General features: G+C 37.1%; 2 protein-coding genes across 2 annotated transcripts in view; one reads left to right on the top strand and one right to left on the bottom strand.

The window, feature by feature from the left end:
- LOC103723331 (abnormal spindle-like microcephaly-associated protein homolog) overlaps window positions 1–21,221 on the top strand; it is a 29,902-nt gene extending 8,681 nt beyond the window's left edge. The window contains 14 exon segments of the mRNA XM_039126266.1: window positions 447–467; window positions 1,848–1,965; window positions 2,064–2,185; window positions 2,258–2,314; window positions 2,316–2,366; window positions 2,454–2,640; window positions 3,946–4,125; window positions 4,204–4,761; window positions 4,922–5,166; window positions 5,314–5,442; window positions 9,498–9,687; window positions 11,093–11,318; window positions 20,072–20,227; window positions 20,317–21,221. Of these exon segments, the coding sequence (XP_038982194.1) occupies window positions 447–467; window positions 1,848–1,965; window positions 2,064–2,185; window positions 2,258–2,314; window positions 2,316–2,366; window positions 2,454–2,640; window positions 3,946–4,125; window positions 4,204–4,761; window positions 4,922–5,166; window positions 5,314–5,442; window positions 9,498–9,687; window positions 11,093–11,318; window positions 20,072–20,227; window positions 20,317–20,410 (2,334 nt within the window). The 3' untranslated portion in view covers window positions 20,411–21,221.
- Window positions 21,222–21,569: 348 nt separating this feature from the next.
- LOC103723321 (purple acid phosphatase 18-like) lies at window positions 21,570–25,413 on the bottom strand. The gene is made up of 5 exons (XM_008814207.3): window positions 25,122–25,413; window positions 23,322–23,990; window positions 22,453–22,641; window positions 22,285–22,373; window positions 21,570–22,142 (listed from the first exon to the last, which is right to left on the bottom strand). Exons 1-5 carry the CDS (start codon window positions 25,275–25,277, stop codon window positions 21,923–21,925), a joined length of 1,323 nt encoding a protein of 440 aa, XP_008812429.2. The 5' UTR covers window positions 25,278–25,413; the 3' UTR covers window positions 21,570–21,922.
- Between the last annotated feature and the right edge of the window lie 260 nt (window positions 25,414–25,673).

A 25,673-nucleotide genomic window follows, 5' to 3' on the forward strand; every position in this document is an offset into this window, starting at 1 on the left:
CAGCCCCTTTATCCAAACTGCCACAATTCCTTCCTTTCTCTCTGCCATCACGAAATCCCAACCTCTCCATGTACCAAAACCCTAGAAATCCCTCCCCTCATGGGGCTCTGCTTGTGTCCTCAATTGCTGCTTTTTGGTGGGGGATTGCTGCTCAAGGAGGGTGGAGAAGGTGGTCCAGGAGAAGCTTTTAGGGGGCACGTCAGATGTTGGAGGAGGTGTTTTCTTTTGTGTGTGTCCTTTTCTTTTATCTACACAAAAATGTTGACTATACACATTATAGAATTTCTTTTTTGTAAAATTGGGTAATGCCAGCACAACTTAGCTAGAACTTTTGTGTTCTGCAGAGAGAAATTTCATCTATTTAGTTCCAGTGCTATCTCTCTGACTCTCCATGCTATTTTGATTATTAGGGACTGCTCAAAGTACAATACTAAACCAAACATGAGCTTGCTTCTGACTGGATCAAGGTACTTCTCTTAGTTATTTTGGTTTGATCACTAGGTATAGTTTTCTTTTTGAAAATGTACAGTAATTACCATGACATTTGTAATTCACATGGAATGATTTTTTTTTCGTGCATAAAATGTACTTGATCTTTGATTATGCGAATAGAAGTTTTTATTTCTGCTAGGTTTGTATTCTTTGTATTGTAGTACTGATTCTTTGGCTTTTTTTTTTGTTTTGAATAATATGAGCTAGTTATCCGTTTGAATTTAATTGTTATGGTTGTTTTGGAAAATGATGCTACTCTTTCTGTAACCTGTTCGTCTTTTTGATATTCTGTTTGTTGAGATCTCTGGAAATGCCACTTGAGTTCTTGTTAACTATAACATTCATCAATTCTAACAGTTTAGGGGATTCAGTTTAACAGCATTGTCCTGGTGACCTGGCCTAAAGAGGTAGAAAATTAGGTCCACATGGGCCTATGAGCCAATTCATTTGCTTGCCAGGCTGAAGTGCAATCATGCATATGCTCAAATTTTGGGTGCTAATGCTAAATAATTGGTAGATTTATTGATATTCACAATACTGATGCTGGTCGGGGAGTATATGTTGGTTAAGTAACTGCCTCCTTTATCCTAATTTATTCTTGCAGGTTCTAAATTTTCCTGAAAGAATTATCAGTTGGACCTATTGTTCAAGCAGTTTATTGCTAATAGTATCTTAAGTCTGATGATGAAATGAGCTAGGAGGAGCTGCAGAGTACTTTTCATAAATGAATGTTCCTTTTCCAGTCAAGTGGATCTAGAAACTTTGCAACAGTGCAAAAAGAGTTAAAATTTTTTCAGAAAGAAGAAAATATGGTTGTAGAATATAATCACAAAATTTAGTGATTTAGTGCAGTTTCTTTCAGTATTTTTCACTTATGTTGACTTGGTAGTAGCAGTAAGTTCAGATTCAGTAGTTTCTTTTGTTGTTTTTTTTTTCCATTTTGGTGGCATATCAGATGCTGAAGTTGTTGATTTGCAGTTGGTCTTCTTATGCACCTTTTATCATCTTTCTCTGTAATAAAATATTGAGGTTTTATTACTTTTTTGTTTTGGTGATTCCAAAGTTTTTTCTTGAAGGTCTAAATGATGCTGTTTTTTTTTTTCCGGTTTACAATTTGTTAAATTTAATTGCCAGGCTGGCTTGCTTTAGTTTGACATATAGGAGTTGCTTCATTTGTATATGTTCATATATACATCATCTCTTCATTTTATCTGCAATCTATCATTCTCTCGCTGTTTTTTTCATATTGCCATTTATCAAACAAATGCATTCCTTAATAGTAAAAATTCAGATTACTTATTATGTTATTTTTCATTTTTTATATTTTAGTATTACATGTATTTATTTTATTACAGGTAATTTGTGAGAAATATTGTGTCAGAGTCGATAACTTCTCTTCGCTAATTAATGGGGAAGCTCTGTGCTGCCTGGTTGACTATTATTCTGGCATTGACGTTCAAAGATGTTCTTCTAAAGGTTGAGAGTAATGACATATTTTCCTTGTTCACGATATATTTTTGTTATCTTCTCAGTTTACTTTATCATTCTTTATATGGGTTCTTATGATATTCAGGATGATCAGAATGAATGCAATGAAGCACTAATTAGGCGTGGGGATACAGATTCTAGTGTTGCTGTTCGCAACTTTGTTTTAGTGCAAAAGATAACTGCATTGCTGGGAAACATTCCTGGGGTAGAATCTAAATTTGATGAACATTTGTTCCTTTATGTTTCCTTATCTGATTCTGCTATACGTATTCCACAGGTACTGCAGATAGGTGACATACTAGATAATGATGCATCTTATGACGAGCGGAGTGTAAATAATTCTTCTTGTATTTCTTGCTTCTCAACTCATTCACCGGAAAAAATTGGTAAGGCTCCATGCACATGTTATTTTGTATGATTTGATAATATTATGCTTGACTATAACTTGTGTGGGTACTGCATCTGCCTTTTAGGATCAACTAAGATCATACAGATTTACAAGTTCAGATTATAAAACTCCAGATATTAAGCCTTCAGCAGTTTCTCGGCTGTCAATTACCATGGACGCTTTACATACTAAATTCAAGTCTCAGGGAGAAAATTCGCTGAAATTTGACTCTCCACTGAAAGAAGCAGCATTGGATAAATACGATGCTGAAGGTTTTGCTTTGTTGTTTACTGTTGAAATTTCAATTCATCTTGATTATTTCTCGATAATATAATTGAATTCATGGCATGATGATGATTTCTTACTATGGGCATAATTCACTAATAAATCTACGATCTCAGTGTTCTATCTACACAGATGATTCTATAAAGTTTTTTTTTGGGTATGGCGGGGGGGCATGTTTTGACCTGCTGCTGCATTGAAGTTTTTTTTTTTTTAATTCTTTAAGAAAAAGGATTTATCTGATCTGACATATATCACTGTGAACCCAAAATAGTCTACAGGTTATGATGATGTTACTTGTGAGTTGTTTCAAAACTTCCTTTTTTAGCGCGTGTTTTACGATTCTATGAAAGTATATTTTGATAATGCAGGTTTGGATCTGTCATGCAATTCAATTATTTTCTTTTATTTCATTTTCTCTTTTATGCAGAAAAATAAAACAATTGATAATGAGATCTTCATATATTTGTTGGTCTAATGAATGTCTTAAAGTGTAAATGGAAACAATTATTTACCCGTGTAGGATTTTTTTTCCTTAAAAAAATGTGATATCCTTCATAAAACCCTCTGATGTTCCTTTAGGCTTGAAAGGGTCTAGAAGAAGGAAGTTGGCGATGTTTAATATATGGTATTGTGTTCAACTCTAAGGCACATGTTATAAGTGAAATAACATACTGAAGCTATGTCTGATAGATCATAAAAGATCAATTAAGTAAGATGTGCTGGAATCAAGTTGGTTTAATAAGTTGCGGTATTTATAATTTGTTCATCTTATGATACATATACCTACTTGTAGCATTAACATTACTTCCTATGTGCTAAAACTACATACTTCATGATCTGCTGTGAGAAGTCAGTTTTTGAAACATCAGAGTTAACATCAATATGTTTTACTGAAGAAAAAATAATCCTTTTTACATTCTTGTGGATGTCAGGATACAAAATTCAGATGTTTTGCAAATTCCATGCTCTTTATGTGTTGTTTTTTTGCTGCAGATAGCTTTTTGTCAGTTAATTGCTTTAACTTTCTTGCTGTTATAAGAAACCTGTGACAAGATCCATTTTTTTTTTTTGTATTTATTGGGTTGGAGATATGTCAACAATTTCTTCTTTGGTTCCAAAATTGCATATGTATCAGCTGATGTTGCACTATAATTGGTTTAATTGTGGTTGATGGAATAGGTTGTCTCCTAGTTGCTCTAATAATTTTCCTATTTTTTTTCATTTGTTATCTCAGCTTATATGTTATGTAAACTGTTCCTTGTGACACCTGGGCTATTGCTATTTTTCCCCAGAATGGGCTGCAAGAGTTATTCAATCTCACTTCAGGGGAAATATTGAACGAAACAAATTCTTGAAGATTAAAATGGCAACATCCTTTTTGCAAAATGCTATTCGGGCCTGGTTATTTGTGACTTCAAAAAGTAGTTCAAACACAGTCAGTCTTGCTTGCTCTGTCCAGCAGCCATCATCTGGTATTTTTTTTTCTTTATTATGCCTTTATAGTTTTGTTTGACATGGGAACCTAACATGCTATTTTACCAACAACTCAGGAACCCATGACCGATATGTCAGGTTCATAATTGAAAGGCACCGGTTTCTGCAAATAAAAAAATCTGTGCTGCTTATTCAACAAGCTGTAAGGGCTTGGATTGCAGGAAGGCATCAGAGAAAGTGTAGTGTATTTTCAGAAATCATAATTTTTTCAGACCATGCAACAGCAGCCATTGCTTTGCAGTCACATATTCGTGGTCAGATTATGAGGTCTAGATATGTTCATTTACTTGCTCAGTTACAAGAAAAACAAGCTGTTTGCAGATGGGAATCTCTTGAGTCTCCGAGCTTGGCCGCTATCAAGATACAGAGGGCTTGGAAAAGATTTACTACACGTAATTGCTTTCTGGAACAAAGATCTGCTGCAATTAAAATCCAGAGTAATTGGCGTTGTTGGTACATTAGGATGAGCTTTTTAAACCAAGTTGGGGCAATCGTAAAGATCCAGGCAGGCATTCGTTGCCTGTTAGGTCATAAGGCATTTATACGATATAGACTTGCTGTTGTGGTAATCCAACGATTTTCAAGAGGGCACCTTGCTCGAAACAAGCTGTTAGGTTTGCCTTTTGCTGATGCCCCAGTGATTATGTTCAATTATTTGGTTGAGTAGACTATTTCTGTATTCATTTTTCAGAAATATTTATTGTCTCGACTTCTGTAATGTGTAACCTGCTTCCGTTATATGCTAAATGCTAACGGTTATATTAAACCATGCAGGTGCTTCTTACCTTCGATCTGGCAGGATGCGTTGTGGATTTTACTGCAAAAGCAATGCCAATCCAGGGAAGAATATTGAGCTGAAGATAGTAATACAGTCAATTTTAAAATTGCAGAGATGGTGGAAACATGTTTTATTTCACAAATCCCAAACAATGTCTGCCATCTTCATTCAATCTTTCATTCGTGGACAGGGTGCTAGAAGGGTTGCTCATAAACTGCAGCACAGCATTTACATGATTCAAGTAGGACAAAATTTGTTCTGTAATATTTATTTCGCTTCACTTTTTTTTTATAGTATTAAATTTGATTAATATCTGTTTATAATAGTATTAGAAACAATTCATGTCTATGCTATTCAATTCATATCTATGGTATAACTCAAACTGCAGAGATGGTGGAGAAATATTCTATTTATTAGATCAAGGAAAAGGTCAGTGGTTCTTATTCAAGCTTATGTTCGTGGTTGGATTGCTCGGCAAGCAGCATGTCAAGATAAGCATCGCATTGTAGTAATCCAAGTATGTATCATTTTTTGATACTTGCTCTACCTTTCTTGACAATCTTTTACAACTTATCTGTTTTTGATGTATTTATGTAAGCTTAGAAATGGGTTTTGGGGTGAATGAAACATCAGATTATGTTGGGAGCAATAGCTTAATGTAAGTTTTTCCTCAAAAGAATAAGATAACATAAAAACATTTAATCCAATTAGAACCTAAGAACCTATTTCAGATCATAGATTGAGATTTTGTTAAGCAAGAATTTTTCCCCCTTGTGACTGATGTGTACTTCCAAAACATCACAAAGGGGCAAGATTGTGATGGGCCAATAAAGAGATAACAGAGAGGAGGGGAGTGCGGAGGTCAGAGGAGAGGGGCAGAGACGAGGAAGAGGAGGGGACAATGGCCAAAGGAGTTAGTTGTGGATATGGAGGGGAGGAAGAGGAGATGGAGGAGGAGGTCGTAAAAGGTTGGAAGCGAAGGAGGCAGGATGAATGTGGAACCGCAGACAAGGAGAAAAGGCAGAGAGGCAGAGGGTTCAGAAAAAATAAGCAAAAGAATAACCTTGATTATTACTGCGATGCTCTTGTTGCTGTACACGGTCCTTTGTCAACTAGCTGCTATCCCTCGTTGATAGTTACTTTTGAAGGTTCGCAGCCCCATGTCCCCTCTTCTTCTCAGCACCACCTAACCCATCTTGCCTGCATGGAAGCAGTTCATCGAAGGCCAGGTTGCATGTGAAAGCATCTAGGCTTATTTGAGCCATCTGGGCACTCTATATGCAGTGCATATGGTAGCTAAGTCTGTACATGGTGAAGCTAGGTGCTACCTTGATAGTTTATAGTTTATGTTTGGAACAATGATTGGGGATGATAAAAGTTGCACTTTTTGAGTACAAAGTGGGTAAACTTGTGGTTTTGGCGTGCCCAACAAATTGAAAGTAATCCTTGATATTGTGGCTCACTTTTGTGTGAAATGATTTAAAACAATGGGTGGGGGGGGTCAAAGATCAAAGATGATATGAACTGAACTGTGGGATTTCTGGTGGTAGAATAGTATGCGCTTCTAACTTAATGAATGGAAAAAAGGGTTAGGAAGGATGGTTTGTTTGTTGAATATGATTAACTGCAAGTATGGTTGAAACTTGAAACTTCAAAACCAAATGTATTGTTTTTTCCCCTCAAAACTGGTTTCAAAATGAAAATGATTTTAAAATTTTGGTTAAATCTGACTTGTAGAGCCATATTAAGTGTATGTCTGTAAGTTCATGTCATCTTGGCTGCTAATTCATTTATTCCATCGATTGGCAAGCAAGCCAACCAGACCAACTTCTTATTGCCACGAAGAGGAGCCTTGATCTCTCGGTGAAGTGAAAGGCTTATTTGGACAACGAAGCGAATAGGCCCGCTTCACTCGAAAGGCTACGCCAGATAAAGAGGGTTACCGCCACCTTGTCCACCTTCCCGCCTAGGAATTCCATCAGGACCGGCTCACGACCGTCATTCCGCATTTGGTAGTTGGTCTGTTGAGTTTTGTCTTTCGAATTAAGCTTACAATTGAGGTTGGTGAGAAGCTTGTAAGTTCTGCCTTAAGCTATAGGCTTCCGGAAGGCTGGCCGGGGTTGTGTCCTTCCAAGCGGACGAGGTCGGCTTGGTGACCGAGGGCTTGCGTGGAGGCGACATTGCGACCACGGGCTTGGACGTCACTTCTTCATTTCTCTGCTTTTTGGATGGCCCCGAGTGAAGGCATATATGTCGAACGGATTCACAATAAACAATCATCAGAAGGAGTAGGGCATCTCCAGAAATTGGTATTGATTGCTTCTATAGAACAGCTCTTTCACAGAATGTGCTTAGACTAGCTAGGCGACGAGAGCAAGCTCATCAAGAGTTGTGGCAGTGAAGGATTTCTCAGTTGTGATTTCTAGAAACCCTTTATCTAACATCTACTCAAGTTGTGCAAGTTTTGAGAAATTTGAAGCTTTTGGATGTTAGTTGAATGCAATTCAAGGAAAAGGTTATAGTTCACAGTGTGTGGAGATTTTTTTCTTTTTTTCAGATAGATTTTTGCGGGAAAGAGAATGCTGATTTTTGTAGTTGATTTAGGATCCTGAAAGCGACTTGTTAGATAAGTTCTATTTTGTGAGATTTGAGCTCAAGTCTTGCTAAAGTTGGTTAATTGGAAAAGATCTTCGAAAATTAAAACTTTTGGAGAGATCCAATTTTCTAGCTGTTGGATGGTGAGAAGCTAAACAATCAAAAAAAGAAGAATCAGATTTTTCCTTTTTAGAATGTTTTTCTTTCCTTTTCTTTTCAAAGATTTCCAAACAGCTAAAGAACCATAGGCCCTGTTTTGCATCACTTTCAATTTTCAGTTATTTTTTTTCAAAAAAATAGAAAGAAGGCAAAAATGGTGTTTGGTAACCCAATTTCCATTTTCAATTTTTGAAAATTCCGTTCTTAGTTTCTAGAAATTGTAGAAACAAAAAAAATCAGGTTCACCTCCTTTTGAAAACCAAAACCACCTATGGCCATCACCACCACATATGTTGCCCTTGGCACAGCCACCCCGAGCAGTCCCCGCTGCTGCCTGTTGCTGTCACCATTGCTGCCACCAGCCCTTGTAGTGCACTGGCACCATTGTCGCAACCGTCGGCCACTGCCGTCAATTGCTGGCTGCCACAGTTGCCAACACCATTGCAACTGCTGCCAAATACAACCAAGAGACTACCAAACAAGTTTTGGTTTTGGTTTTCAAGAAAAAAAAAAAGAAGCTGTTTTAGTTTTCATGAAAACTGAAAACAGAAAAGGGGAAGTGATGCCAAATGCAACCTAAGTTTTAGGTCTGGAAGCTTGAGAACTTTTGATAGTATTTTTCTGATCTCCATTATAACCGATTTTGTAGATCAATCACCTTTATATTCAAATCTGCAGATCAGACAGAAAACTTTTAATTCTAATGGTAGTCTTGCAATTTTCATGATGATATGGATTGGCTAATTTCTCTTATTTCTTTCTAAATATGGTTACAGCTCATACCTCATTAGGTCATATTTCTGTTGTTTGAATTGTTATATTTTATTTTGTCATAGTACAATTAAGTTACTTTAAAAGGATATTGAAGCATGTATTCTAACATTTCCTTTTCATTTCTTAATATTTTAGATTTTTTAATAGTTCCAATGTAATAGAACTAAATCTTTACATGCTAAGATCGATATTCTGTTATATGATATCATACATATTTTCTTGTTTTAGGTATCCTTATCAGCAATTGTTTCTGATATTCTACATTTTCTGATTTTATTATTATTTTTTTCACCTCAACTCAGACTGAATTTGTCAAGATTGCTGAAACTACATCATCAAAGCTTAATCTGCTTGGTGGAAACCATAATCAAGATTGATTTTTTTTACCTTGTAAAAAAATTTGATTGGCTCTCAAAGGCCTATTCTGTTTTTGCTCTTTAGTCTGGAATGGGCCAATTTTGGTCCAAATTGAATTTTGATACCTCAGTTACTCAACATTTTTCTAAGACACACAGATGTTCACTTATATCCTACTGTTTCCACCCAGATGCAACAATTTCAGTCTTTCCTTTTTTTGCTTGATTTGATCCATCATCCATTTATTGGCTTAATTCAGTAATTCTGCAATGCTAGGTCCTGTTGTAAGGTTTCATATATCCTAAACATTGTCCACTGTTGTCCCAAATCTGTTTATATAAGATATCTTGCCTTATCATCAAGTTCGCATGGCTGGTAAAAGAGATACAGAATGTGGTGTTTTTTGGTACAACTACATACTGTGTATTCAGGCAACAAAAAATAATCTGTGGACTTTCATTAGAAAAAAAGAAAAAAATTTGACCTGTTGGCAATTGTGTTGATATTTAAGTTATAAACACAATATAATTATTTTGAAACATTTGAACATCTCCTATTGGCCTTAGTAGCTCTTTTACTTGAGTGTTTATTGAACTCTGGTCTCATATTGCCTTCTAATTTTAATTCTAAACTCCTCATATATTCCCTTGTTGTGCTGGTGTTTGATTAACTATCTCTTGCTCACAGTCCTATTGTAAAGGTTACCTAGCACGGAAAAATTCAAGGCAACAAATAGTAGAGCTGCGATACAGGATAAAAAAGTCTGCTGCAAATGTGGATAATGATATGCGATTAATCAACAGACTAGTTTCTGCACTTTCGGAACTCCTTGGTTGTAGAAGCGTTAGTAACATTCGACATACCTGTGCTACACTGAGTAAGCTTTCTTTCACTTCACATCAATATTCTGGGTCATTGTGTCATCATCTTCTGAAACGTACTGTAAACGTTAGAGAAAAAATAATCATGGCATTTAGCTTCCAAATATTTCATTATGCTTGCATAACCTACTGTGAACGTTATGTTGCAATTAAGATCTTTACATTTGCTGTCTTTTATATTATTATACCATGTTAGATCATTATATGTCGTCTTTTGTCCTTGACACTTTGCATACATTTCTTTGGATAGTGCTACTTAGCTGCTTAGAGTATAAGCCATCTTGCTTTAATGGGAAGCAGGGGCAGAAGCGGGCAAGTGTGGCTAGACTTTGGTGGGAGAAAGGGAAAGGAAACGAGAATTCATAACAGGGACATGTTTGAGTACATGGGAATTACAAGGAAACCACTGAGAAACTAATCTGCAGGGCTTCCAGTTGGTTTCTTCTTTGTCTTCCCTTCTCTTCTTTCTTTTTGATAAAAAACCAAGAAAGTTTTGCATTCATTCCCTGTCATATTTCCAACATGTTTGTGTGTTTTGAAGAAACGACATCAAATTCATTCTCAGATGTTTTTCTCAGAGTTCTAACTTGAGTGTGAAATGTTTTTCCTTATTATTATCATATAAACAATAAGAATATTTCAGACTACCCACCTTACTAACATCTATTGTGTTTTATACATTTTATGTTTCTATCAATCTTCTTGTCATTTGTTTATACATGTGGGAACTACAAAAGTTATGGTGAAACTGCGAGGATCATGTAGTAGCAACATGCTTTGCTCGAGAATGAGTGGGTTGATGTGTTCTTGTGCACCCTTACTTGGTACCTGTGCCCTCGGGTAGGGGGGACCTTATTGAATCCTGCAGGGTGTCTTTTGACATGTTTATACTATTCTGGAGAAATACTATATGTTTAGTATATTGGCTTCTTTTTTATGTCTAGGGAAGGTGTGGTTATAAGTTATAGCTTTGGTAATTGTATTGCATAAACCAATTTTGATTGTTGCTTTGAGAAGAACTTAGTGCGTGCTATATGCCTGGCTTCTCCAAGCTTTTTCTCCAACTATCCATTTTTTCACATGGTACATACTATACAGTCTGCTGATTTGTTTTCCTAAGAAGCCAAAATGCATTTGCTGGGTTTGAAATATGTTTTCTTACAAGTTTGCGCCTGTATTATGTGTCTGGGTAGTGCATATGCACTTTGGTCATCTAAATGAGCTCCAATATAAGTCTCTCTCAAGTTCAAAGCTGTATTTCCTTGCCTTTTTTTTTGAAAAGTATGTTATAAATACATGGTTTATACAATAAGCATGTTATTATTCTGTCGTATCATTGCATTGAAGATCTTTCATTTTGGAAAACTGAGGTTCTGCATTTTTCATAATGTGTGAACACAGATATGGCTACAGAGGTTTCGCAGATATGTTGTGAAACACTGGTGTCTGCTGGTGCAGTTAACATTTTACTAAAGCAAATCCACTCGCTCAATCGTGGGGTCCCTGATCAGGAAGTCTTGAAGCACATACTCTGTACTCTGAGAAATATCATTCGTTATCCACAACTGCTTCATGTGTTGATCAATACTCCTCAATCAGTGGAAATAATCTTCCAGGAGCTGCTAAGGTTTGTTCACCTTGTAATTAATTTATATAACAATGTTTCACAAACTAGTCATACTTGTGAAAATTAGGTCTAATTGCAAAAGTAGAGGTAATAATAGTATATAGATATCACTAGATATTGTGAATTAGATGGTTAAATCCAAATAAGTATACCAAACTAAGATTTTTAGTAAAATCCCTTCAATGCACTATGGACAATGTTGGCGTTCTGAATACTTCTGTTATTTATATATCTATATAAAGTAACTAAAGCATATTCTTGGAGATCCTTTGGACCTCAACTTTTCACTCCTTTTCCTTCTCTTTTCCCCTTCATCATTTTATCTATTCCTACTTCAGTCCTATTATCTGATTTCTGCCCGGACATACAATTTCATCGTAATCTGCGCCAATTGACCTAGGCCTCCACATAGCAAATGACAAATGTTAAATTCCAATTTTGCCCTTCCTTAGAACCATTTGTGGTCACTAAATTAGAGAAGGCATTCCTTGGATGGGAACACATTGGCCACTATGGAACGGTATTAGCATCAAATAATAGTGAGATGGTTGGAACTGAATCAATCCATGGTGTTAGTCTTATCGCAAACATGGTCTCAATAGCAATGTCATTCTATTCCACCACTGATAATGTCGTTGATTGTATGATGGTTATAACCACTGAAATTTTCCTACAATATATGATATCCTATTTTTTATTGTTAAAATAATAACAATTATAACAATATTATAATAAAAAATAAGTGCTATTCTCCCAATCATTGTTCATTTGATAAAATTGTGATGAAAATATTTATCTTTTTATGGTTGTACAATCTCTTTTGGAGGGCTTGTGCGAGGACCCGTGCGGGCGTGTGTTTAGTCCCACATCGGTTATTCGCTGGGTAGATCTTGGGTACTTATACAGGATCAAGGAACCCAAATAATATCTTCCGGCTAGCCATTTTGGGTGAGGTCTTGCGTTGTTACAAATGGTATCAGAGCAAACCTGCCCATAACCTATGTGGATTATGGGACATTGCAGCACGGATCCATTGGGGCTGACCACGGGCCAATCATAGTGTTTGTGATTAGATTTGAATAGATATGAACCCTTAGCCTGACGAGGACGTCAGGGCTTGAACGGCAGGAGTATGTGAGGATCCGTGCGGGCGTGTGTTGAGTCCCACATCGGTTATTTGCTGGGTAGATCTTGGGTATTTATACAGGATCAAGGAACCCAAATAATACCTTCTGGCTAGCCATTTTAGGTGAGGTCCTACGTTGTTACAGATTGTTGATGCAAAAAATTGAATTATAAGAACTACGATGATTTCCATTATTTTATACCTATACTATATTATTACATGAGAGTAATATGCTATTTAGATTCCATCCGTCAAATTTTGTGACAAGAATTCTCTTGAGTCATCTTTGTGCAAATATCCATGGAAAAATATGTAAGAAGTCAAATATATAAACCTCGTGTACTGTATTTATTTCTGCGCTCTCTCTTATCTACATAGTTTCTCACATCAAATGGACTTTATTTAAATGATCTCTACTCATCTCTTATTCGGATCCCTATTGTGAGGACCCATGCGAGCGTGTGTTTAGTTTCACATCGGTTATTTGCTGGGTAGATCTTGGGTACTTATAAAGGATCAAGGAATCCAAATAATACTTTTCGGCTAGCCATTTTAGGTGAGGTCCTGGGTTGTTACAAATGGTTTCAGAGCGGACCTGGCCCATAATCTATGTGGACTAGGGGACACTGTAGCACGAATTTATTGAGGCTGACCATGGGCCGATCGTAGTGTTTGTAATTAGATTTGAATGGATTTGAACCCTTAGCTTGATGAGGACGTTAGGGCTTAAACGGAGGGAGTATGTAAGGATCTGTACGAGCGTATGTTTAGTTCCACATCGGTTATTTGCTAGATAGATCTTGGGTACTTATACAGGATCGAGAAACCCAAATAATACCTTCCGTCTAGCCATTTTGGATAAGGTCCTGAGTTGTTACACAACTAAACTCTTTTAAATTTAAAATAGGCATAAAAACATCGATACTCCTTTTGTAATCCACATATTTTCTCTCTCCTATCCTTTAATCCTTTAAACTGTTTTACTTTATTTTTTAATATGCATTGCATGTGTCTAATTGCTAGTACAACATTGTGAAGGGAGCCAGAAACCATTATAGTTTAACTTCAAGTTTAAAAAATTTATGTGGTTAAGACCTTTATCAAATAATTATAAGTTACCAATCTAATATGGTGCATAACATGGCGCCATAAGAGTGGCCCAAGCTCCCGTGCTTACCACCAATCGGAACACCAAAACATCAATTGGGATGATTCCATACTAAAGATCCGATGTAAGAGTTTTGCCTTAGGCCTAGAATTTGTTTGATTTTTTTATCATTGTTACTTCAGCAATATATTATAAGGGAGCAGTTAACTCGAGCATTGGTGACCATAGATCCATGGTTTAAAATTAATCGCCGTTATAATCACATTAGGTCTCTCTCCAATAATTAGGGCTGCAAATGGGTCATGTCAGACTGTGGGATGCTTGACCTCGACCTGACATAGTTTCATGTTTGGATCTTAATTTAGGGCTCGAATCCAACACATTTGTTGATCGGATTGGGTTAGGTTGAGCCTATGGAAAAGATTTTAGACCTAATGGATGAATCATATTGGGTTGGGTCAACTATGACCTAGATGGTTATGCCATTTTGGGCTTTGCTCTCACCGAAGCTATTGCATCGTTTGCCCCAATGATGGCGTCTCTGATCTCATTCGTATTCCAGTTCCCATTTGACCACAGAAAGTCTCTTTGTAAAGACTCCAGGTGGTCAACTGTTGATAATGGTATCTTGAAAGAGCTCATTCTGTGGTTGGATATGCCAGCCGTGACTTATTTTATGAGCGTAAGGCGACAAAGAAAGGAAAAACTTCTAGCTACGCTACTGGCTCTGCGGGATCCGCTGGGTATCAAACTGCTTGCTTCGGTCGAGATCCAGATTCTGAGAGTAGTGATCGAGAGCCTGATTCTGACGTTCGTGAGCGTGACCCAGACCTTCGTGATCCATATACGCCATAACAATAGAGCAGTTGTTTTGTGCTGATATTGCGTATTGCGATTCTCTAACCCGAGATGTCTTGATGCAGGTTTGAACTGAGCCAAGTCGGCTCTACAGTTTAGGCCAAGCATTTAGTTATCATTTTATAACTAAAATATTGCAATTGATAATTAAATATAAAATTATTAAAATTTTACATAAACTACAAAGCCAATTTAAATATGAATTTCCATTCCAAAGCTTTTTTTTATAATTTGTCCAAGAAAGTGATCACTGCTAATATACAACAATTTTAAAAAATAAATACTTGTATACTTGAGAATATTATATATTGGGATCCAGCTAAACAAACAATGAATGTTTAAACATAATTAATGAAAATAGGTAAGAGGAGACGAGCTTATTGAGATGAACGAAGAGGGATTAGTTTAAAAAGGTTCATTCGATGAGTTGAAAAGATATTGGGGGTGAAGAAAATGAGGTTTTATATACTTTGGGTTTTCAGGTCGGGTTGGATTCAGTTGGGTTAGATTGGTCTATTTTTTGTTGATGAAATTAAACCTGGATATTATATTGGTCGGGTCAGGTTGGATCAAGTCAGAAAAGATAATCCAAAATCCAGACCCAACCTAGTACAAGTTTGCAAGCTACATTTTTTAAAAATAAATATTTATATACTTAATATTACAAATAAGAATCCACCTAAACAAACAATGAATATTTAAATATAATTATGTGAAAATAGGTGAGGAGATTGGGTTATTGAGATGAACAAATAGAATTAGTTTAAGTAAGGTTCATTTAGTGAATTGAAAAGATATGAAAATGAGGTTTTATATAATTTGGGTTTTCAGGTCGTGTTTGATCCAATTGGGTCAGGTTGCTTCAAATCAGAAAACATGCATCCAATTTTTTGAGCCCTAACCCGACCCATGGGTCTCCAAAAATGTGGTGGGTCAGGTGGTTGAGTCATTGATCAACCCAACCGTTTTGCAACCTTACTAATAATAGAAAAAAGGACAATAGTTATTATAATGGTATTTACAATTATAATAATATTTCAAGATTCAATTTTATTTAACTTTTTATAAAAGTGATTTTATAACAGTGATTTGGATAACATTTGTCCAATAAAACATTGTTATATTTGCTAGATTCATGGTATGCTGTACCGATCGGTACAGGTCGGTACCGGGCGTACCGTACCCGTACCAATGGATACCGGTATCGGTACGCCAGTGTCGGTACGCCTGACGTACCGCATACCGTACCGTACCGACATTCGGTACGCTTATGCTAGTGCGGCACCGGTACGGGGTTCGGTACCGGTACGGCGAACCTTAGCTAGAAGTATGCTCTAGAAGCCAATGTGGCTGATGCATATTTGTAATCTGGGACATAAATTTTTAATTTGACTCTTATTAATAAATAAGATTGGGCAATTTGTTTTTCATTCATGTTTGTATGTATCCATGAATCGTCCAAGAAATTAATAGATGATGACACATATTCTCAAAGAGTTGAGAATTTGAGGCATGTGTCATTAGGGATTAATTTCTAAATGCTCCTGATCGATGGATCCATCACGAGGGACGGTGATCGATCCGCTGAGATTAGTGCACACATCACTTAGTCAGATGGACGAGTCTCGAGTCCACGGTATAGAGACACTGGAGTGATTATGCCAGTACTTGTTAGAGAACAAGGTACTGAGCGTGACCAAAGAAAGTAGTCACATGGATGTCTATCCACTCGTCAGTGACTACTTATGCTGCAGTTGTATGACTGGTGCTTTGACCTGCGATGCCTCAGCTATTCACTGTGAGGTTGCTGTAGTTTGACGAGCATGTGAACTTGGGCCCTAGCCATTCGGGTCCTTGTAGTACGAATTGGCTGCAGTAAGTCCATTTCGAAATAGGGTTGCATCTAGATGGAATCTATCGACCTTGATAGATTAAGAGTGATCCTATGTGATTTATGAGATTGAGTTCGATAAATTTTTGGTCAGGTATTTTGGAAAAAGAATTTTCCATATTTCAAACTGGAAGTCGAATAAATCTGACATATGACAGACAATGAAGTTTGACGAGTTATCCATAACCTCCATCACGTCGGGATCCATGATAGAGGGACTGTATCATACGCTAACTGCACGTAGAGGTTCAGACATTCCATTCTGCTGGGTTGCCATCACATACTGCTAGGTGTCACTAGTGGATTGTGAGACTCGAAGGCATTCACTTGGCGATCAGTGAACCCTGAGAGTAGAATTGAAATAGTTTCAGTCCACTGAAAGGAGCTTCAGTGATATTGAGATAGAGATCTAATTGTCTCACTACCAGTCAGAATAGAACCTACGGGGTCACACAAATAGAGAATTTAATTAGTCAGACTATTATAATCGTGATTTTGAATCACAATAGAAATCAATCATCAATATGATTGGAGATTGAATTAACCCACTAAGTGTTAGTGAGTTAATGGAAGAAAAATTAAGTGGAATTGATTGCAATTGGATTGCAATTGGGCTGTTTAAATGAGCCAAATTAAATTGAGTTCGACCCAAATTGATTTGGGTTCATGATTGGGTCAATTGGATTAAACCAGGATTTGTGCGGACTCTAAAGTCCACATGGCACTCTATCATGCATGACGCCATAGGGATTAATCCCAATTGGATTAGGCTCTAATCAATTGATTAAGTGGACACTTGGCATTTATCCAAGGATGGGTTATTTCGAGAAGTTTGTCTCCTACTCATGATAGACTTTGGAAAAAGCCCTAAACCCAAATTTATTTAAAGGACCCTTGAGGCGTTATAGGTATGAGTTCTCCTCTTCCTCTCCACGCCTCCTTCCCTCTTCCCTTCTTCCTTTCCCACGGCAGCAAGAGGAGGCCCTCCTCTCTCCTCACGGCAGCAATGTGAAAGGTTTCTTCTTCCTCCAAGTGTTGGAAAGAAAAGAAGAAGAAGAAGCAAAGGAAGAGATCAAATCACGCCAAGGAAGAAGGTGTTCTTCCTTACGTCAGCCCCTTCTTCCTCTTCTCCTTCTCCACGGCAGCAAGGGGTGCTCTTCATCCTCTTCTTCCATGGGTGCAAGGAAAGGAAGATCCATGGTTAAAGCTACATCCCTCATCTTCCTCCATCGTGAGCAAGGTTGAAGAAGAAAGGATTTTTCTTCAAAGAGGTATGCTGCAGATTTTTATCATCCAATCTATTTGATAGTCATGGGAGGTCTTTGCAAGGAGCTAGCACTCCGGTAAGACCTTATCTCAGATGATTAGATCCTCGTGTGGATACCTGTAGAGGCCGGACATGTGTGCGGCTTAATCAGGAACCTAAAAAGATCATCAGGCTGCGGTGTTCATAAAACCGCATAAGGTTTGAAGATGGGATCTTCAAATAGTTATCTCTGAATTTTGTTTCTATTTACATGAATGTTAATCAACCTCCTTCAGATCTTAATCTCCCTCCCTCTTGAGTTCAAGGATCTTCTGGATTTGGATTCAGAAAAATTTTTGAACTCTACAATTCTTGGCACGTTCATACGATGAATGACGTCTCGTGCGGTATTCCGCTGCAATTGTTGCATCACGCGGGGCGTAACTCAGCAATATTGGTGTTGTATAATTTATCATTCTATATATAATTAATAAGTACCCATCACAAGGGTTGGGGCAACTAATGTTTGGTCAACTATGATTTTGATGGGAATCCACTATATTAGAATAATGTAGTTATTGAGACCCTTGTGATCAATGGAAAGAGCAAATGTACAGTGATCGCTTAAGTTATCAATCAATGTAACCCTATGCCCAAGAATCGTCTTTTATGATTACATTTCTTCATATTACTAGCATCCAATTACATGGTCATGATCTGGAATAAGTTTTTGTTTTTAGGAACTATGAGGGACTTTCGTGCTTGATAGGTGAATAAATTGATTGTTGAGTAATTTAACTTAATTTTGGTATAACCCATATTACTATGTTGCTTTCCTCAAATTTGTAAATTGTTTGCATTTGATAAACATGTTGTAAATATTTACTCCTATGATGTGTCTAACTAATTCTGTGACCATAATGTTGTTGGTTAATCATGTGATGATTGAAATACAAATGATTCTAAAAGCATTTTTGATTGTGATAGTAACCGATAGATGATTTGCTTATGCTCAGACTTCATTATGGTATAATCAGGAGGTGAAGTTAATGGTTGTTTTCCTATAAAATTCACTTTAAAAGTGTGATAGGATATACAATTATTCAAAAGCAATGTATCTGTTCAGGCCTAGATTTCTAGTGTTATTCCATTACAATGAACCCCTATCAAAATCATTATTGGTCATTGTAATGGCCATAATGACTATTATTTGCCACGTAAGATGTGATTTCAAATTTGTTGGCATTATAGCAGAAAATATTGAAAAAAAAAACAATGTAGTCTTCCAACTCATTGTCCATGTCATAGAAATTATTATTTTTAGGTGGTACAAACTTCTCTAGAGAGAAAATTAGTTAAAATTTTAATTTTAAATATCACACTTTATTTGGAGAAGTAGTACAAATGCGAATAATACCCATTATTTGTGTTATAATGGGTTGTTATGATACAAGATAGCCATTCTTCAATATTGCATATACAACATAATGGAGGTCAAAACTGTCATATCTGTTATTTCATAATTGGTGTGGGTTCTTAGTGATAATGCCATGGTTCATCATACCGACCCGAACATGGTGGTACGGGACACTTGTACCGGTAACTAGTATGGGTGGTGTATCGACATTCGGTACGTTGAAAAGATTCTGTATCGTACCAACACAGTGTTAGTGTGGCACTTGTACGGGATCCAGTACCGAGACGGTGAACTTTGGATAATGCTATATTAAAAATGAATTTTTATTTAAGAAAATTTTGTCCTTATTATATTTATAGATTGCACGTAACATGAGAGAGTTCACCGTTTCTGCAATCAGTTTATAGTATGAAAGGATTTTCTTTTTATTTTTTTAGAAGGAATATTATGAAAGGTACGTTGAACTTGATATTTCTTTGCGAGTAGTTTAAGTGCTTTTTCTCCTCTTTCACTCCCGTAAGAAATTATCAAAAAACTGATTGGTTGTGCTTAATATATGGCAACTTTTTCTAGACCATTAGAGAAAAAAGGGTCGTTAAATCTAGACATAACTTCACATAATTGCCTTCATTTTTGCTAAATCTAGACCATTAGAGAAAAAAGGGTCGTTAAACAGTTTGTTGCATTTTGTGTGTAAAAACAAAACTACTGTTATCTTACACAGTTTGTTAGGTTTTTGAAAAAATTGATAGTTTGTTTAGTTATTAATAGATTGGTTTTTCCTTGACAAATATTAACATATAGATGGATAATTTCTTATTTGTTTTGAACTTAGTAAAACTGTACATTGATCACGACACAATAAGTTTCCTCATATTGCATATAAGTTTAGTATTATGGTTGATATATTGTTGCATAGTTGCAGATTAATTATCAAATACGTACGCAGTTCATATTTTTTTATTGTCATATAAATTATTCTGGTTCCTTATATACTCTTCTGTTGGGTTCAGCTTCCTGTGCATCATGGACGGGCTTTGGTAGCCACCAGTAAATAAATTTTCACCATTGCTTTTTCATTCTTATAACTACTTTATCAATCCTCAGGAACAAAAGTGAAGGGTTTTTTATTGCAGCTGAGCTTCTGAAGAAAATGTGTTCAATACAAGAAGGCCTTGCTGCAGTTCACAATTTACAGGGTCATTTAAGGAGATTAAACTTTCTTGCTCAGGATCTTGAAAGGAAGACAGAGCTGCAGAAGAGGTGAGACAACATGCGATCTTTTCATTGTCTCAAGCATATAAGATGTACTGAATATGTTGATATTGTACCTGCTGCCTCCATTCATATAGGAATGCTCGCCTGCGTGCTGAAAGGGACATTACCATGCGAAGGTTTAGAGAAACTGTCAACCTATTACTTCTAGTTGCAGATGATAATCAGTGACAAAATTTGAGGCTTTTTAATTGCCATTTTGTGGAGATTCCGTCCTGATTAATTTCAGGCTTCTAAATGCTATACATGAACAGCCATGTACATGATAAATGGTACTAATCTTAAGTGCCAAACAATGTAGTACACTAAGCTGTTGGTATCTGTATATGGTGTTGATGCTTAAAAATGAAGCCTTTCATATTATCATTGATAAGCCATCATTGGTTGGATTGTGATTTTGTATACACTTGATGGAAAAAAGCAGGCAAGGCAATATGATTGTTGGATTCCAGCAGTACTCTAAAATCTTTGACATGGCTCGAGTTTATACAAGTTGAACGAATACAACGTAGTCACCAAGCTTGTGGTAAGCCATGTTGGTTTTGTAAGTTTCATCAGTAAGAAGGATGACAATTCGTTTAATGAGATCTGGAGCACCTCATGGATCATCTCCCTCTTTCACATAAAGTCCTCTAGCTCATGTCGTCTGGAGAGTTCTTTTGAGGGCGACATGTTTGGCTAATCTTGTACCGCACGCAATATATAGCCAAGCAACAAGAGTTCCTCTCACAGAGTAATAACAATCTTACATGCCAGCAATTTATTTTGTGAATTCATTGGAGCCTTTGATCATCTATGTGCCTGCAGTTTGTTGAGTCACCCAAGTTATTGATCACTGGCGTGGAGAGGTGTACTGAACTGATGCTACTTACATACTGTTAATGTGGCTCGCTTCAAATTGACATCTTGTATGATTGTGCTGAAACGACTATTCAGTTTTCAAAATGAAATGACAGCACTGCAAGTAGTGTCATAGCCATAAGACAGGCGCAAAAGCATGCCCACTATTTGGCCTTTCCATGCGCTCTCATCTTCATTTTCTACTCAAAAGCTCTTCTTATGCCGCAGTTTGTGATAATAATGACTTCCCGTTGTCTTTGAATTCACAAGAGGAATTTGTAATACAATTTCTCGGTTATGTTGTGGAATGAGAACTCCTTAAGGTCTAAAAATCAGATGATTAGAAGTTTATAGTTTCAAATTTAGATTTCTCTCTTTGATATATTTCCTTTTTCCCTTTTTTGAATCTTCTTTCTTAAGTGAACTCTATTCAAATCAAAAAAATTTAATTCCAAGAGAAGCATAAATCATGATTTTGAAATTGGAAACATCAATGCAACCTTAGAAACCATCGTCCATACTTATTAATAGCAAATAATTTACATCAAGCCACTCAACTCATCTGCCTCGGTTGCATCTAACTTTGAACAACCATGAGTTCTTGCATTAGCTAAGAAACTAGAGTTTATGCTAACAAGTACAGGCTCCAACTCTAATAATGCTACATGTCATACAGCATCAAGTATCAAGTTCAAGGCTTTGTACATACTAGTGTACCATGCTGGAAAGACAAGATATTTGATAGGACTAATTGGTGCTAGAAGAACTTCTCGAACATAATCCTTGTTGAACTAAGCTGAAACCCTTAGATTCCTTTGGGTGGTACTGCTGAAATTTCCAGACTTAAGGAGCCATCAGAATCTTCCTGAACTCTGGCTTCCTATTAGCAAAGCATTCAGAACTCACTAATGAGGTGATCCAGACTTGATCTGATTTTACTGGTTCATCATCGTCATTCTTGTGCCAACTCCAAAAGGCATGAGTCTTATTTATGATCTCCAGCTCACCATGACCAAAACTTGCTTCACGGAAAACTGACCAGTCTGGTCTTGGCTGAATATATCTGATAAGTTCAAGAGGAATTAAGTAATTATACTACAAAAAAGATATCTTCAGAAGCTCAGTAATTTCACCATGAATATGAAGGTCACAAGTTCTAGTAATATAATTAAGCATGATGCACCATGCCAGGGGAGATGCTGTACCTTTGAGCCAGACCCTCCCTGTTGCCTCCATCTCCAATAGTTATATGTACAGCTCCACAAGGGTCCAAGCCACCATTGTAGACACGTTCCTGAAAGTGTGAAGTGCAATGAGTGCCTTACTTCAAACAGGAGTGGGAAAGTAAAGAGTTACATGTCATCCAGACATACTGAACGTTCATAAGCATGCACATGTCCAGCAACAAGAATATCAACACCGGCAGCATAAAGCAAGCGTTCCATCGCAGCCCTCATGCCATCCCCTTCGCCTTGATGAGCCCAGTTGCTGTTATACCATGGTGCATGCAATAACACTAGCAGCCATGGTGTCTTTTCTCTGTCCACCTTAGCAAGATCAGCCTGTAACATCAAAAGGAAATGGATGCTCTCTTCATCCATATAAAATACTAAACCATTTTCTTTTCTTTGAATTTCTATGCGGTTGAATTAGGAAAAACATAAAAGGAAATCCAAGCCCTAAATCTGAGAAAACCGAAGAAAAACTAATTGTTTCACTAGGTGAAGTAAGAATACTAATTCTGGGGCAGGAAATGTTCATTGGAGGGAGACATGCACTCTGGCTAAAACGGAATATAGTATCTTTTATTTTCAGACAGAGTTTAATTGACACAAAAATTTCAGCATATGAGCCATAAGATGAGGATGCATCATTATATCAAGAAATGTGTTTACAACGTTAACTGAAAAGTCAAGTAGGTAGCGCCTGCAGGAAGTTAATAATGCTTATGACCAGTTCTTACGAATGATTGTCCTTAGTACAATATTGCCGGAAACTAAGGGAGAAGCGAGACAGATTCTATTCTATTTTCAAAATTTAATTCCAATAACAAATTATATCTTCACATCTATATTACACGGTCGCCCTGTAAGGCTAGTTTGATCTTTCTTCCAGAGAACTGGAAAAATTTGTTGCTTTCTACTAAGTTTCCCAGGCTACAGAAAGAAATAAAATAACCATGAGAAAAGTGAGTTAAGAAGGATATTTAAGCTTCACAGTAGGAACTATAAAACAGACTAACCTTAAGCCAAGCATACTGATCTGAGTTTTTATCATAATCTGTATAAGAACCGAGCATAATGACATGGACTCCTGCTACTTCAAAAGAATAATACAGGTTTGATGTAGATCCACTTTCTGTATAAGGCATCTTCCACCGAGCATTGTATGCTTGAAATCCAGGTTTAAAGATTAATATTCTCTCCTTCTCATGGTTTCCTTCTGTTACCATCCATGGTCTAGCACTAGCAAGTGGCTGCACCAGTTCGCCAAAAGAATCCCATAGATGCTGCTGGTAATCAGCATATGAGAGATCCCCTGGAACAAGTTGCACATCATACTTGCACTGAGCTACGTGGTTTAAAGTTGATGTTGTCCACCCTGTCTGACCAAGATCACCAACTACAGCAAATGTTATAGGAAACTGAGAGGGAGGGGTCTTAAGATGAAATTCTGGTCCTCGTCCCCCGCACTGATAATAATAAACTGTGTCATCTTTAAGAGGTCCAATAACAACATGGTGTATTTCCCCTGAACTATACAATAAGTAATTATAGGATGTGCTTTCTCCTTCAGAGGAATAAGTGTACTCTCCAGGTGAAGTTCCATATTTAACAATAGAAGGAGAAGTTTCATCATCAGTGATCCATGATATTCTAATCTGTTTTTCCCCGGCCAAAGAAATGTGAACCTGCAAAAATATAGAAAAAAGGTTGCTGTTGAAATAATTTTTGCCTCCAAGAAAATATGAGACGTGAATGATATTTATAACTATTACAAAGGACGTTTTTGATCCTACCGAACAGGATTACTTTTCTAGTTTTTCTAGTAAAATGAATAACAATTCAGAATCCAAGGCATCCCAGGGTTGGAGCTTCACACATTGCATATATTAGAACCTTACAAAAGTCAAGCACACTGCCATATATCATGCTTAAGTATATTCATACACATTCGCAAATATTTAGACAGACAGCATTACACTTATCGTCATTTTTAAATCTTGCCAATCTGTGGAAAAGATGCCATTTTTTTATTCATTGCATTCCTTTTTTTGGACAATGGCATGCTAAACCCGCAGACAATCTGATCCCCATAAGTGAAAGTGAATATTGCCAACATCACACTACTCCTTGTAAAATGATAGCCGATTCTCAGTGAATTTAGCATGAGCATGGGAGTCACAGTAAAAATAGCAAGAGGTAACCATGCCCAATTCCGAAACTAAACTGACAAGATGATTTCAGAGTCTCAATGCTTCACCTGCAACGCAAAGTATTCTATCCAGATCTCCAATAAATGGGGATCAGATCCCAGCCTAGAGAACAACAACGGCAGAAATAATCATTTCGGAAGCTTGTCAGCCTAAAAGCCTATGGTTAATTACCACTTTATAGTTTTTTTTCTCGAGAAAATCACCCCTATACAGGGGAAATTGACATTTTGAATTTTTAAGCGCACCTGCTGAACAAACTGTCACCAAAATTAACTTAGTTTTCTATCAAAACATTCAAAAATAGTGAAAAACATGAAAAAAAAATAAAAATCTGCCCTCAGTACATTGAAACTGGGAATTTTGAGTTCGAAGCAGTTCCTGGATAAATAGCACCAGAACCAATTAGGAATTTTCCATCAAAACATTCTAAAAATAGCCAACAAACTACACTAAAACCATCAATCAGCGACCTGTTCCACAAACTAGAAACAATGAGAGCAACAGATCCGGCGAGCGACGTTCCTAAATAGGATCAGATCACGATCCAAACCTCAAACAAAGCGATTTTTTTTCTAAATTATCCGCAGAAGGCGATCGAAAACTCACTTGCTGGGGCTCCGAGGACTGCTTCCGCTTCCATGGAAAAGTTAGGGCTTTCCGGGGCTTGGGCCGGACGTAATCCTCCCCTATTCCAGCTCCAATTCCAGTAGCTACCGATGAGATGAAGAACAGAATCGCCACTAATATCACTCGAAATTCCATCTCTAAATTAATTTATTTTTCCTCGCTTTCCTCTCAGAATATTTCCATCCAAGAAAAACAACAGGCCCCCCGGAGAGTAAGAAGGCGAGAGCTCGCTTTCACACACTCCCCAAGCGGCCACACTGCCCTCGTGAAAGATGCCGGCCTTGTAACTGAGTTTTGTCGACTGGGACCGGGTCGTATCCTTCACATGAATCCACCGTTGGATCATCCACTTGTCGCTCTGAGATCTGCGCTACAACAGGATTTGGATCGCTTTGAGATATATGCGGTGGGTTATCCAACGGTGGATCCGCGCGAAGGAAAGTGATACTTTCTTTTCCCCCGCAACCCGCCAACCGCCCCGAAAAACCCAAAAAAGCCACCCTCTGTAGTCACCTAGTTATTGATTTTATA

The sequence above is a fragment of the Phoenix dactylifera genome, chromosome 4 (genome assembly GCF_009389715.1).
Source record: "Phoenix dactylifera cultivar Barhee BC4 chromosome 4, palm_55x_up_171113_PBpolish2nd_filt_p, whole genome shotgun sequence".
Taxonomy (NCBI): Eukaryota; Viridiplantae; Streptophyta; class Magnoliopsida; order Arecales; family Arecaceae; genus Phoenix; species Phoenix dactylifera.

What these genes read in the sequence shown, in the direction of transcription:
- LOC103723321 (XM_008814207.3), bottom strand. Translation starts at nt 25,277, where the DNA reads ATGGAATTTCGAGTGATATTAGTGGCGATTCTGTTCTTCATCTCATCG. An exon ending in ATCAGTATGCTTGGCTTAAG is followed by an intron (nt 22,642 to 23,321) that starts GTTAGTCTGTTT and finishes TTGATGTTACAG; the next exon opens with GCTGATCTTGCTAAGGTGGA. An exon ending in TGCATGCTTATGAACGTTCA is followed by an intron (nt 22,374 to 22,452) that starts GTATGTCTGGAT and finishes TCACACTTTCAG; the next exon opens with GAACGTGTCTACAATGGTGG.